General features: G+C 38.6%; 1 protein-coding gene and 1 non-coding gene across 2 annotated transcripts in view; one reads left to right on the forward strand and one right to left on the reverse strand.

Moving 5' to 3' along the window:
• Positions 1-14,579, forward strand: part of ARHGAP19 (Rho GTPase activating protein 19) — a 43,070-nt gene that overhangs the window by 10,541 nt on the left and 17,950 nt on the right. The window contains exons 3-6 of the mRNA XM_006089984.3: positions 555-635; positions 2,638-2,847; positions 6,885-7,111; positions 9,537-9,623. Of these exons, the coding sequence (XP_006090046.1) occupies positions 555-635; positions 2,638-2,847; positions 6,885-7,111; positions 9,537-9,623 (605 nt within the window). The remainder of the gene's footprint in view (positions 1-554; positions 636-2,637; positions 2,848-6,884; positions 7,112-9,536; positions 9,624-14,579) is intronic.
• LOC111826299 lies at positions 5,025-5,131 on the reverse strand. The gene has a single exon (XR_002829588.1). It is a non-coding gene; the product is annotated as a U6 spliceosomal RNA (small nuclear RNA).

Raw genomic sequence — 14,579 nt, forward strand, 5'->3', positions numbered from 1 at the left:
AGTCTGTCATGCTTTGACAATTATGGCTCAAAGTTCTATTATTTGTTTGTTTTTAAATTAAATATCAACATTTTAGGTATTGTTACTTTGTCTTCAAGAAACCTACAATCTAATGTTAAAATGGCAGAGTTGATTGAGAGTTGTTTTGATTGCATTTCCTGGTGCATTTTCAGGTGCACTTCCAGCTCTTAAAAAGATTTTTTTCTTTTAAATATATATTTATTGATTTCAGAGAGGAAGGGAGAGGGAGAGAGAGATAGAAACATCAATGAGAATTGATTAGCTGCCTCCTGCACACCCCCTACTGGGGATCGAGCCCGCAACCCGGGCATGTGCCCTTGGTCAGAATCGAACCTGGGACACTTCAGTCCACAGGCGGACGCTCTATCCACTGAGCCAAATTGGCAAGGGCCAGTTCTTAAGATTTTTGTTATTGACCTTGTGAAAGCCTTTGCTGAACTGTGACATCGGATGGTTTTCAGTATGCTGATTTTTGTATTATTTGTGGAAAATATAGTCCTGTGTTATTGTTTCTTTTCTTTTCTTTTTTTTAGAAAAAGGAGTAATATTTGGATCCCCACTGACAGAGGAAGGCATTGCTCAGATATACCAGCTAATTGAATATCTACACAAAAGTAAGACTATTTAAAATTTTGTTGTTCTTTGTTAATGAAGAATTGTCTGCTTTCTATTGAGAGCTGACACCCTTGAGTTAGTAGGTGCCAATTAACCATCAACAAAGACACTCATCAGTGATAATTTCAGGTGGCATGTTTCTAAATATATTCTGTTTTAAATTTCACTTCATATATTGATTTGTTTTTTGTTTTCAAATATGTATATAAATTAGCTCGTGTCAATCACATCTTCCCCTTGACTCAGACTTTTTTTCTGGAAAAATACATTGTCCCTAGAGAATCATAACATTTACTTAAGGGAGAATGACTTATCACCAAAGATACTTTTATCTTTAGAATTATATAATTAAAATACATTCTTTACTTAATTCCCATTTTCTTTTTTAGTAGTCATGCTGGTTATGTCATTCCTCTAAGTGCTTGGCACAGCTGAGTGTATGTGAAGTGTGTGGCATTTTATGACCCTTTGATAAATTTAACGCAAACACTGTGCTAGGAGCTAGAGCAGAGGTTAGGCAGCCTAAGGGCTACATTCATGTTTTGTTTTTAAATTTTTTAAAAAAAATATATTTTATTGATTTTTTACAGAGAGGAAGGGAGAGGGATAGAGAGTTAGAAACATCGATGAGAGAGAAACATTGATCAGCTGCCTCCTGCACACCCCCTACTGGGGATGTGCCCACAACCAAGGTACATGCCCTTGACTGGAATCGAACCCGAGACCCTTGAGTCCACAGGCCAACGCTCTATCCACTGAGCCAAACCAGTTAGGGTTCATGTTTTGTTTTTAGTTGTCAAAGGATTAAATTAAAAATACAATTAGTTATCAGTGTTTTAAAATGGGGAAAGTCTAGGTTTCCAATTTCCTGGGATGATAGGAAGGTCTAGCAGCCTTGGGCCCTGTTGCCACTTTGTCACAATCGGCTAGAGTAGTGGTTCTCAACTTTCCTAATGCCGCGACCCTTTAATGCAGTTCCTCATGTTGTGGTGACCCTCAGCCATAAAATTATTTTTGTTGCTACTTCATAACTGTAATTTTGCTACTGTTATGAATCGTAATGTAAATATCTGATATGCAGGATGTATTTTCATTGTTACAAATTAAACATAATTAAAGCATAGCGATTAATCACAAAAACAATATGTAATTATATATGTGTTTTCCGATGGTCTTAGGCGACCCCTGTGAAAGGGTCGTTTGACCCCCAAAGGGGTCGTGACCCACAAATTGAAAACCGCTGGGCTAGTGCACAAGTATGTGCTCTCCAGTTCGATATGGTTCCTGTTCATTCATTTACTGTTGCCTGCCTGGCCCTGTCTTCTCAATTAGGGAGTTATATGAAGATAAATATGTACCCAAGCTGAAAACTTAAACTCTCAGGCTTCTTCCAATCAAACCAAAACTATACGTCCCATCTTTTTTTATCGGTTGAGATTAGTGTAGATCTAGTTGGGAGGGAAGCATAATTTAGTTGGGATGATGCGAAGGTTCCAGGAATCTTAGACTGAAAGGTGATCTGACAGGTTAGAGTTCCAATTCCAGAGGCAACACAGAGACTTTAGATTCATTTTGGGCTGGAAACTGTTTATAGGAGCAATAAACCTCCACAGATGAACTCGGCCCCTTCAAACAAACTCTCAGATGGCAAAGGAAAGGGTCCTTCAGGGAGATTTGGCTTTTCTTCCAACTTGTTTTTTGAGCTCATTTCTATTGTTTAGATTAAATTCAGTCTCCAGATGTGTCTCAAGACGTCGAATGACTCCTGAGTGGATCACTTCTTAGTCCAGGAGATGTCCAGGTCTCAGGGATGCTCAGATTTGTCTCCACAGGGGCTAGTGTATTCTAAACTACTCTGGGGAAAAAAGGCAAAAACTTTCTTCAAGGTCTTCGTAAAGAGCCTTTCAAGTGTAAAGTAGTCTTTTAGATGGCTTATTTTAACCATACTTTCTCTTTTTGTTTCCTTTTTGTATGTCCTCTATTTTCTTTCATACTAAACAGACTTACGAGTGGAAGGTTTGTTTAGAATACCAGGGAATAGTGTCCGGCAGCAGATTTTAAGGGATGCTCTCAATAATGGAACTGATATTGATTTGGAATCAGGGGAGTTTCACTCAAATGACGTTGCCACCTTGCTGAAGATGTTTCTAGGAGAGTTACCTGAGCCCCTGCTGACACATAAACATTTCCATGCACACCTCAAAATTGCTGGTGAGTGTAAGAGGGGAGGAGATGTAAGTGTATTTCTTTCAATTTAGTAAAGTCCTTTGGAATTTTCTATTGTTTGTAATCCACAGCAATACTTCTAAACCAGTGGTCGGCAAACCGCGGCTCGTGAGCCACATGCGGCTCTTTGGCCCCTTGAGTGTGGCTCTTCCACAAAATACCACGTGCGGGTGCGCGCGTACAGTGCAATTGAAACTTCGTGGCCCATGCGCAGAAGTTGGTTTTTGGCCTGGGCGAGTCTATTTTGAAGAAGTGGCGTTAGAAGAAGTGGGGGTACGTTTGCTGAGGTCGACCCCTCAGATTGAGGACGTTTTTAGCAAAGGCCAGTTTAGGAGTACCCTAATTAAGTTAATAACAATGTACCTACCTGTATAGTTTAAGTTTTAAAAATTTGGCTTTCAAAAGAAATTTCAATCATTGTACTGTTGATACTTGGCTCTGTTGACTAATGAGTTTGCCGACCACTGTTATAAACAAACAAACAAAAAAAGAAAGACAGGAAGGGAGGGAAAAACAAAACAATAAAGCCCCACTTTTGTTAATATTGGTTAAAACTTCATGGTATTTTTGGACTTCTGGGCACTCATAAGTTTTGGCCAGCTAAGTTTAACTTAATCAAATATGTGTGTGTGTGTTTTATAAATTAGTTTCTTTGAACATAAAATCTGGGTTTAATTTTTTTTATTCCTCAGGGATCCTAGCATAGTGCTTTGAATATTTCAGTTGCTCAATAAATGTGTGCTTGCCCTGGCTGGTGTGGCTCAGTTGCTTGGGTGCCTTCTCATGCACCAAAGGGTTGGGTTTGATTCTGGTCAGGGCACATGCCTGGGTTAGGGACTCAGTCCCCGGTAGGGGGTGTTTGGGAGGCAGCCGGTGGATGTTTCCCTTTCACATTGATGCTTTTTCTCTCTCTCCCTCTCCCTTCCTCTTTCTGAAATCAATAGAAACATCTTTAAAAAAATAAACAAAGAAAACCTTTATAAATAAATGAATAAACACATGCTTTTTATTTGATTAATTTACATTCCTGAGATGGTTATAGGTTTGGTACATTTGCCTTGGTTTGAGGCTTTAGCTAAGTATTTTTATGCCTCAATTGAGATCATCTCTACTCTTGGAAGTTTTTTTTAAAATTTTTCCCTAGGATTTTTAAAAAATTGAATTTATGGGGGTGACATTGGTTAATAAAATTATATAGGTTTCAGGTGTACAATTTTGTAATACATCACCTGTATATTATATTGTGTATTCATGACCCCAAGTAAATTTGTTTTTTAAAAATAATTTTATCTGCTGCCTAAATACTAGTTAATACATTCACATTGTTCATATTCGAAGTGTTCAAAAGACTATACAGTGAAAAGACTCTCTTCCACCCTTGTTCCCCAGCACCTGGTTTTTCTTTCCAGAGGCAACCAATGCTATGATTGCTAATATATCCTTCCAGAGATATTTTATACACTTACAAATACTTAGATTCCTTTTTTTATGTAATGGTGAGGTATTACATTCATGGTTATTTTTTTACTTACTATATCTTGAAGAATGTTCCATTTTCAGCTCATAAATAGTTTTCTCATTCTCTTTTATGCCTGAGTGGTAGGGAATTCATTCTCCAATTGCACATCTGTAATACTGCTATAATTTAATGCCCTAGAGCATTTTTCTTTTGTTTCTATTTTTTTTTTAAATATATTTTATTGATTTTTTAAAGAGAGGAAGGGAGAGAGATAGAGAGTTAGAAACATCGATGAGAGAGAAACATCAATCAGCTGCCTCCCGCACACTCCCCACTGGGGATGTGCCCGCAACCCAGGTACATGCCCTTGACCGGAATCGAACCTGGGACCCTTCAGTCCGCAGGCCAACGCTCTATCCACTGAGCCAAACCGGTTTCGGCTCTTCTAATTTTTTTTAATCCTCACCTGATAATATATTTTAAATTAATTTTTAGAGAAAGAGAAAGAGAGAGAGAGAGAGAGAGAGAGAGAGAGAGAGAAACATTGATGTGATAGAGAAAAATTAGTTGCCTCTCATAGGCGTCCCAACCAGGGATTGAACCTGCCACCTAGGTCTGTGCCCTAGTTGGGAATTGAACCCACAACCTTTTGGTGAATGGGATGACACTCCAATCAACTGAGCTACCTGGCCAGGGCTAATTTTTTTTTTTTGAATGCTTCATGAATTTGTGTATTATCCTTCTGTAGGGGCCATGCTAATATTCTCTGTATCATTCCAATTTTAGTATATGTGCTGCCAAAGTGAGCACCCCTTGCTTCTAATTTTAAGAAAAATAAATAAAAGATTTCTTTTGAATAATTTTTACTACTTAAAAGAAAACTAAGTTTAAATTTATAAAATCGGATAAGATTAGATTTTTTTATTTTTTTACCTTTTAAAAAATATTTTTATTGATTTCAGAGAGGAAGGGAGAGGGAGAGAGAGAGAAACTTCAATGATAAATAAGCGAGAATCACTGATTGGCTCCCCCCACCCCGCTACCCCTCACTCACAACCTGGCATGCACCTGATCGGGAATCAACCGTGACCTGGTTCATAGGTTGACACCCAACCACTGAGCCACACCAGTGGGGCAAAATTAGATTTTAAAAAAGATTTTTATTGATTTTTAGAGAGAGAAGAAGGAAGGAGAGAGAGAAACATCGATGTGAGAGCAAAACATTGATCTGCTGTCTCCTACATGGCCCCCTACCCAGGATCAAGCCTGAAACCCGGGCATGTGCCCTGACCAGGAATCAAACCAGTAACCTTTTGGTGCAACGGGAGGATGCCCAACCAACTGAGCCATACCGGCCAGGGCAGATTAGATTTTTTTAGCACTATCAGTAATAACCCAGATGATACAAATGAGAAAATATTACTAGAGTATTATATAACTTTACAATTACTTTGGAGAGAAAATTGATCTTTGAAAAGATATGGAAAATATTCATAAGTTTTTTTTATAAGGGTAACATGAAGAATGCTTTTTCTGTTTGTTTTCCCATTGAGTTAACTTAGTACAGTATTTAAAATCCTCCCCTTCACCACCCCATGATTCACTGTTCGTTGAGGTCATATTGAGGTGTGGCACAGTTGTTGCATTTGCTATGCCTTGCTCATAACTGGAAGGGATTTTTGTTTTCAACTTCATATTAACAGGGAATAGTTTCTAGAAATATTATCTTTGTTTCCTCAACCTGGAGTTATTGCAGTTCAAAAGCTTAACCAACACATTGTAATCATTTTCAGGTCTATATGAATTATATGCAAATAGTTATCTGTGTCTTTTGAAATTCCCATTACCCAGGGTTTTTATTGATAACCTGTGTAGTCTCAGGGGAGAAACAATCATTCTGACTCCATGAGGACCTGCCTGGATTATCCTGTTATCAGAGCATAATTCATTCTCATATTTCTTTTAGCAGTAAAATATCTGAGTGAGGAAAAGTGAAGGGGGTGGAATTATTAAAGGTATATGTGGACATATTTTTATTTCTCTTGGGTGTACACCTAAGAGTGGAATCACTGGGCCATATGGTAACTCCATGTTTAACTTTTTGAGGAACTGCCTAACTATTTTCCAAAGCGGTTGTACCATTTTACATTCTCACCAGCAATGTAAGGAGGTTTAATTTTCTCAGCATTCTTGTTAACACTTGTTATTGTCAGACCTTTTTATTATAGCCATACTAGTGGGTATAAAGTAGTATCTCATTATGGTTTTGATTTACATTTCCCTGATAGCTAATGATACCGAGTGCACAAATGCTTACTAGCCATTTATAAATCTTCTCTGGAGGAATATTTATTCAAGTCTTTTGCCCATTTTTGATTGGGTTTTTCTTTTTGATTATTCAGTTGTATTGACATTTTATTATATTTTGCTATAATCTCTGGTTATGCCTAATTCCTTTTTCTTCTTTCTTTGATTAGAGTTGAGGGGAGGATAATAGTAGGAACATTTTTTCCCTCTTGCTTGTATTTCCTCCCTACTTGCAATCATCTCTTTTGTCCTCAAGATTTGATGCAGTTTGATGATAAAGGAAACAAGACCGATAGACCAGATAAGGAGCGGCAAATTGAAGCTCTCCAGTTGCTCTTCCTCATCCTCCCTCCACCCAATCGTAACTTGCTGAAGTTACTGCTCGATCTCCTGTACCAGACAGCAAAGAAACAAGACAAGAATAAGATGTCTGCCTATAACCTTGCCCTTATGTTTGCACCCCATGTCATGTGGCCAAAAAATGTGAGTGTCGAGGGGAAGAACAAAGACTGCTCGGTATTCTTGGGCTGGGCCTTATTCTGTGACTGTACCTTAGTGAGGTTATCAAGGGTCCAAGGTCTAGCCTTCTGTTTAACAAGTTTAGGAGCTTGCTTTATTAGTTCATTTAAGAGTCATCAGACCTGCCCTGGCCGGTTTGGCTCAGTGGATAGACTGGTGGCCTGAGGACTGAAGGGTCCCGGTTCGATTCTGGTTGGAGGCATGTACCTTGGTGGCAAGGCTTAACCCAGCCATGGTTGGAGCCACGGGGCCAACCAATGGTTCTCTTTCTCTGTCTCTCCCCCTCCCTTCCACTCTTTCTAAAAATAAATGGAAAAATATCTTCGGATGAGGATTAATAACAACAAAAAAAGAGTCATCAGACCTGAGGGGGCCAATTTCTGTTAACCTCACTTATAAATCAATCTCTGATAAATCTGAATAGCAACTTATTAGTGGGAACTCAATGGGATTATAGCTACTAAATAAACAAGAATACTCATTTTGGTGGGTCAATCTGAATTCCTTCTTAATGTGAAAGCCATCTTGGGAAACCAAATTGATTCCTGAAGATTACATGGTATAAATTTAGAATAGAGTTGTTTGAGAGCGCCGAATCCTAACCACTAGACCACCAGGGAACCTAGAGTTGTTTGATATCAACTAATCTTAGGATGTCACTAAGCTTTTAGATAAGATGACACATAGAACAATCCTGCCTTATCCTAACTTTTCTATTTCCTGTAGATATTCTCTCCTTGGATAAAGCCGAACGTGCTTCTTATTACTGAGAACATGGCTTTCTCAGTGACTTGCATGAGAAATAAATTATCAAAAGTCTTTTGAACTCATTCTTGACCTGGAAGTACATAGGTTCATATTCCTGTCCATAGATTTTACTGTATGATGGAATTGGGAGGCAGGATACCTGGGTTGGAAGCTATAAACCAGCTGTGACCTGTATCCCTTTTTAAAAAAATCCTCATCCAAGGATATTTTTCCCATTGATCTTTAGAGATTGGAAGGGAGGGAAGAGTGGAGAAAGAGAGAGAAAGATAGCGGGGAGGGGAAGAGAAACATTGATGTGAGAGAGACATAGCAACTAGTTGCCTCTGGTATGTGCCCTGACTGGGGGCCAGGGATCGATCCTGGAACTGAGGTACGTGCCCTTGACCGGGAATTGAACCTGAGACCCTGCAGTCTGCAGGCCAATGCTCTAGCACTGACCAAACCCGACCAGGGCGTGGCCTGTATTCTTTATGTTTTCTATGCTTAGGCTCCTCTTTTGTAAACTGGTCATAATAGTATCTTTCCTACTTATCTGACAAGGCAGATGGATATGGTGACTTATAAAATATTTTGGGGATATAAGAAATGGGAAAAGAAAGATTAAGGAGAGGTTATGTGGTACATTTTACCTAATAGGTAACTAGTGAAAAAAATAATATAAAGTTCCAGGCCTGGAAGGGCCTTTCCTCAGAGAAAGGTTGGTGGGGGGTGGGGATGAGGGTGGAAGGATGGTTGGGTGATGAGAAGAAAAGGACACACCAACATTTGTCCATATTAAGGATTTTAGAACCAGCTGAAACTGTGGAAAAGGAGTAATCTGTGCTTATAAAGAGATTTAAGAGGTCTTGCTAAAAGCAAAAATGAATAAAGAAACATGTTGAAGATGAGGGCTTTGGGATAGTAGAGATGCTGAAGTGCTTAAAAGAGGCAGGAGAGCCTGGCCGGTGTGGCTCAGTGGTTGAGTGTCGACCCATTGTCCAGGAGATCACAGTTTCATTCCCGGTCAGGGCACATGCCCAGGTTGCAGGCTCGATCCCCAGTAGAGATTGTGTAGAAGGCAGCCGATCGATGATTCTCTCTCATCATTGACGTTTCTGTTTCTCACTTCCTCTCTCTGAAATCAATAAAAACATTAAAAAAAAAGCAGTAGAAACAAGAGAAGAGAATCCATGACAATTTGTATTTTTAAGAAACAGATGTCACGTTGGTATCAATTAGTAGCGACAGTTCTCTTTTGTCTCTGGAGAAGCTCCATTCTCTGAAGGGGCAATGGTGGTTGGTACAGATTCTGTTCTTCCTGACCCCTCTCCCAGACTAGATCTTCTCTAGCAACTCTGCTTGCATGTCTCATTCTCAAGCAGAATTAGGAAATGAAGATTGGTTCCCAAGGATTTCTTGGTCACTTCAGGGTCACATGGTTCTTCCTAGATTATGTCATTCCAGTGGAAATCTGCTGAACCAAAAAGCCTTTGCAGAATGAAACATAGTATTAGAGGCACCTTGGTTAGGGACAGAAACTATCATGTCTTTGAAAGAATAAGCTTGTTGGTAAGTAAGTGGAGTATCTGCCTTCTATTTCCCAGTTTGTAATCCCCTTTTTTTGTTTCTTTTTCCTGAATAGGTCACTGCAAATGACCTTCAAGAGAACATCACGAAGTTAAACAGTGGGATGGCTTTTATGATTAAACACTCGCAGAAACTTTTTAAGGTAGGTAAGGGATGGGAGTAGGTGGTAAAAGGCAAGGAGGATGGAGCAAGGTGGGATCCTTAGGAGGGCTGTTAAGGTGATGATAACCAGTTAAGAAAGGCCCTGGGACTGGTAAGCAGATTATACAGTAGCAAAACCTGGAAGGAACAACCAAGTGGGGAGGATAGGGAGGTACCTGGAGGCTGAGCAGAGCTTTGCCCCCTCGGTAATTGGCTTCATTCCTCCGAGTCGTCCTTCCTTTTTCATGAAAAGCAGCATATGTTGGCCACTTAGTTTTATCCTCCCTGTTTCCTTCCAGTAGAATTTTGAGGGTCTGACAGCCTCCTTTCATTTTGTACTCTGTCCCTTTTAGTCTAACTAGCAGTGTTTCTGCCAACATCATTTTCTCAAGAACTTTGTAGGTCTTCTGTGGATTTCAGTGGGATTCACTCCATTAGACAGAAGCCAGGTCTATAAATCTTTTGAAGATAAACCCTTCTCTACTTGAGAAGGCTGAGGGACATGACCTTTAAGCTTCCTGGAAGGCCCTTTGGTTTGATTGAGAGGATCTGTGAGGCACATTTTTACTCTCTTGAAAGGGCTGTTTGTGTGACTGGATAGTCTGACCTTTTGATGTTTATAAGATTTTATAAATAAAGGTTGCAGTCACATCCTTGGCCTTTTTATGATATTGAATTTCTTTTGTCATCTGGAAAGGCTGAGAATTTTTAAGATCGCCCAGTTCTGTTTTCTTTTCTTCAAATTTTTTATTGTGGTAAAGTACACATGACAAAATTTACCATCTTGACCATCTTCAGTGGCTTTAATTTGTTGTTGTTTTTCTAAAACTTAAAAAAAAAAGATCTTTATGGTTGAAAGTATTACAGATGTCCTCTTTGTTTCCCCCTTTGGCATTAATTTTTGATAAGAAGTGTCAAAAAAACAAAACAAAACAGAAGTGTCCAAACTTGTAGAAACTTTTTACAACAGTTTATTTGAACCAAACGGAAGACATATGCCGAGGAGCAAGATCTCAAATGCTCCTGAGAATAACTGTTTTGCAGCTTCTTTTGTACATTTGAAATTCAGGAGGGAAAGTGAGGAAGATTACATGGAGGTAGGGAGAAAGCAAGGCGGGGATTGGATTACAGGATAGTTAACGAGAGTGTATGCTTTCTTGACGGTTACTATCCCTTCCTAGGGGTATTACTTCTGGTATTTCAAAGGTGTGTTAACCTAGATGCACAAGACCATTGGACAGGGCTTGCATAAAAACCTCTCCCTAAAGAAGATATGGGCCTTGGTTGTTACTATCTACCATGACCTGCCCAGTTAGGAGGTTATGATCAGATCACCCTGTGAAGTTACTTTTATAGAATTCCTTTTTTTTCACCACAGATTACATACATACTGTTGTGCAATGATCACTACCATCCATCTCCAGAACTCTTCATTTTGCAAAACTGAAACTATATACTTGTACTTCACTGTGAAGGATTTTTCTTTTTTAATCCTCAACTGAGGATATTTTTCATTGATTTTTAGAGAGTGTGGAAGAGAGGGAAAGACAGAGAAATATTGATGTGAGAGAAACACATCAATTGGTTGCCTCCTGCCTGCACCCCGACCAGGTCTGGACCAGGGAGGAGCCTGCAACCAAGGTACCTGGCCTTGACTGGAATCAAACCTGGGACTCTTCAGTCCACATATTGATGCTCTATCCACTGAGCCAGACCGGCTAGGACTGAAGGATTTTTTTTTAAGGGACTTAAAACAACACAAATGTATTCTTATTAATGGTTATATAGAAGACTGACTGGAGTCTCACTGGGCTAAAACCAAGGTATTGGCTGCATTCCTTTGTGGTTGTTCCGGAGAGACTGTGTACTTGCCTTTTCCCCCTCTGGAGATTGCCCACATTCCTTGGCTCATGCTCCCCTTCCTTTGTCTTCAAGACTATCAGTGTGGCATCTCTCTGACCATTCTTCCCTAGTCACACTTCCCTCTGGCCACATCTGGGAAAGGGTCTCTACTTTTAAGGACCCAAGTGACTCACCCTGACTAACCTAGGATAAGCTTTCTACTACAAGGTCCTTAACTTAATCACACCAGCAAAGTTCGTTTTTACCACGTAAGATAACAAATCCCTGTGAAGGATTTTGAGAGTACAGATCATACAAACCTTAGAGATAAAACTAGAGTACAATTTCCTAGATGTAGTTCAGCTTAGTACAAATTCTAATGATTAGACTCTTTAAAATATTCTTAGTTTTTACTCTATTTTTCTTCCATAGATTCTTCTTTCAGCTTCTCATTCTTGGGGTTTTCATCTTTGTTTGCTACTTTAGCTTTGTTTCCAGGCTAGTGTGATCACTGTTTGAGTCTCCGTTGATCACTAAAGGAGAGAAAAAAAGGCTTTTGGAGATTTATCTTGGAGATTTAGGTCTCGTCTCTTTCAATTTGGGCCAGAACTGGTGTCCTTGTGGGCACCTGCTTTACCATTTTGGCTGATGATGTTCTTCCCTGAGCTTTTCCTCTGGATGAAAAATGGTTGTTCTGCGTGCTCTGTCACTTACTCTGAGGTAGTGTTTAAGCTTCAGATTTGTGCTTGTGCTTTGTTGTGTCTTCTTGTTCTCGGGCTCCTTTGTATGGATTTTTATCCTCCTTAATCCTCATATCCTGTGTTGCCTCATTCTGTGTTCTTTGTATTCCACCCCTCCCCCCCACCACCATTTTTCTGAAATTCCTCTTAGCTGTTTGTAGTTCTGTCCTCTGTTGTCTGACCCAGTATGATTTTATCTCTCTTCAACATGAGTCATCACATCTTAACCTATGGACTTAAATATACAGTTAAGGTCAATTTTCACTTTATTTGGGAAGTCCTTCTTTTCCTGTGAATTATAAAATACTTAAGACCCTCAGATTTTTATTTAAAGCAGTCCATCTCTGGCTCCCTTTCTGGATATCCTTCAGCTATATTATCTTTTTGGGGCAGACTTTTTGTTTATTTGGTTTTGTTTGTTTCTGGCATAAAATGTCCCCAGCTTCCCTGGCTGGGTAGCTCAGTTAGTTAGAGCATTGTACCAATACGCCAAAGTTGTGGGTTCAATCTCCAGTCAGGACATGTACAAGAAGCGACCAATGGATGCATAAATATGTGGAACAACAAATTGATGTTTTTCTTTCTGTCTCCATCTTCTTCTCTCTCTTTAAAATCAATCAGTCAATAAAAATAAAATAAAATGTCCCCAGCTCACTCTTTTTTTGCTTTGCCCTGGGCCTGAAATCAAGAATTTTCTCCAAGGAACCTTGGTTTCTTTAACACTAGGTATACTCATTGTTTCTGGGGTGTCATTGGCTCTTTGAGGGCAAGGAAGTAGATTAAAATTTTTAGCAAGAAATCTATATTAATACTATTTCCAATATGATTTAACATTATAGAGCTTTTTCTTGACTTCTTTCACTTTATATTTTCACCTTTTTATTCTTTTTTAAAAAAAATAGATTTTATTGTTTTTTTACAGCGAGGTGGGGAGAGGGATAGAGAGTTAGAAACATCGATGAACTGCCTCCTGCACACTCCCTACTGGGGATGTGCCTGCAACCAAGGTACATGCCCTTGACCAGAATCGAACCTGGGTCCCTTCAGTCCACAGGCCGATGCTCTATCCACTGAGCCAAACCGGTTAGGGCACACCTTTTTATCTTTACATTGCAAATTCCAGATTTTCATAGCATTTATATATGTTATTATTTGCTTTATTCTATGATATACATAAAATGGTTTCAAAATAATACAGCTGTTACTACTTATAGTAAACCTACATAAACCCGTTGATGGAAGTTTAAGATTTCTTGGCAGTTCCTTTTTTCTTAAATAGGTGAAATAATTCCTTTCTCTGTGTTTATAGTATCAATTTGATGTATAGATATGTTCACTTATTTTCTGTTTCTGTTCAGTTTTAGGATTTGCTTTTTTTCCCTTTTGAATTTAATTTAATTTTTTGAATCTGTAGTATATTTACATGGTTGAAAAGTTAAAACTATACGAGAAGGTATGCTTGGAAAAATCTCAGTTCTTTCATTATTTGTATTGTTTTCTGGTTTATTCCTCCTAGTGTTTCTTTTTGTAAAATCAAATAAATGTGTCTACATGTGTATATTCTTATTTCCTCTTCATTTTACTAAGTACTTTTATATACTGTTCCATAACTTTTCTCATGTAACAGTAGATCCTAGAAATCACTCCCTACCTGTTCACAGAATGTTTCTTGCCTTCTTCCCCTCCTCATTCCTTCCCTCCCTTCTTTCGTTTTTAATGACTGCATAGTACTGCATGTGTGATGTATAAAAGTTCATTCAATCAGTCCCCTACTAGTAGATATTTGAGGTTGTGTCCAATCTTTTGATTTATCTTATCCAAGTTTATTTTGTGTTTCTGGAGTTATATCTTCAGGATAGATTCACAGAAGTGAGATTTCTGGGTAAATGGTAAATGCAAATGTAATTTTCTTAGATGTTGCTAAGTTCTCTTCCATAATGGTTGTATTCTTTTACACTTATATTCGGACAGTATCAGGGTTTTTGTCAGAGGATTCTGGGCAATACATCAGTAAGCTAAATTTTTCCTTGTCTGTTGTTACCTCATAGGAATTCTAAATGGTATTTCCTATACAAAAATTCCAAAGTATGACCACTGTAATTTGTAAGAATTTTAGGGGTGGTTTTGCCAAGTATAAGCATTATTACAAATATCTATATTTTTGTTTCTGGCTCATTTGACTATATTCATGCCATATTTGATTCGTAGAACAGGAACAACTATAGTTGTGTCTTCTTAGTTTTCCCATCAGATTTGTTGGAATTATCTTTTTGGTGGAAGCTATAAAATAGGGCATTTTGAAGATCTTTATTTTTTCTAAAGTAATCTGCCAGTCAAATTATTTTGAAAACCATTGTCATTGAGTCTTAAAAGAA

This window comes from Myotis lucifugus, unplaced genomic scaffold (genome assembly GCF_000147115.1).
Source record: "Myotis lucifugus unplaced genomic scaffold, Myoluc2.0 scaffold_66, whole genome shotgun sequence".
Classification (NCBI taxonomy): Eukaryota; Metazoa; Chordata; class Mammalia; order Chiroptera; family Vespertilionidae; genus Myotis; species Myotis lucifugus.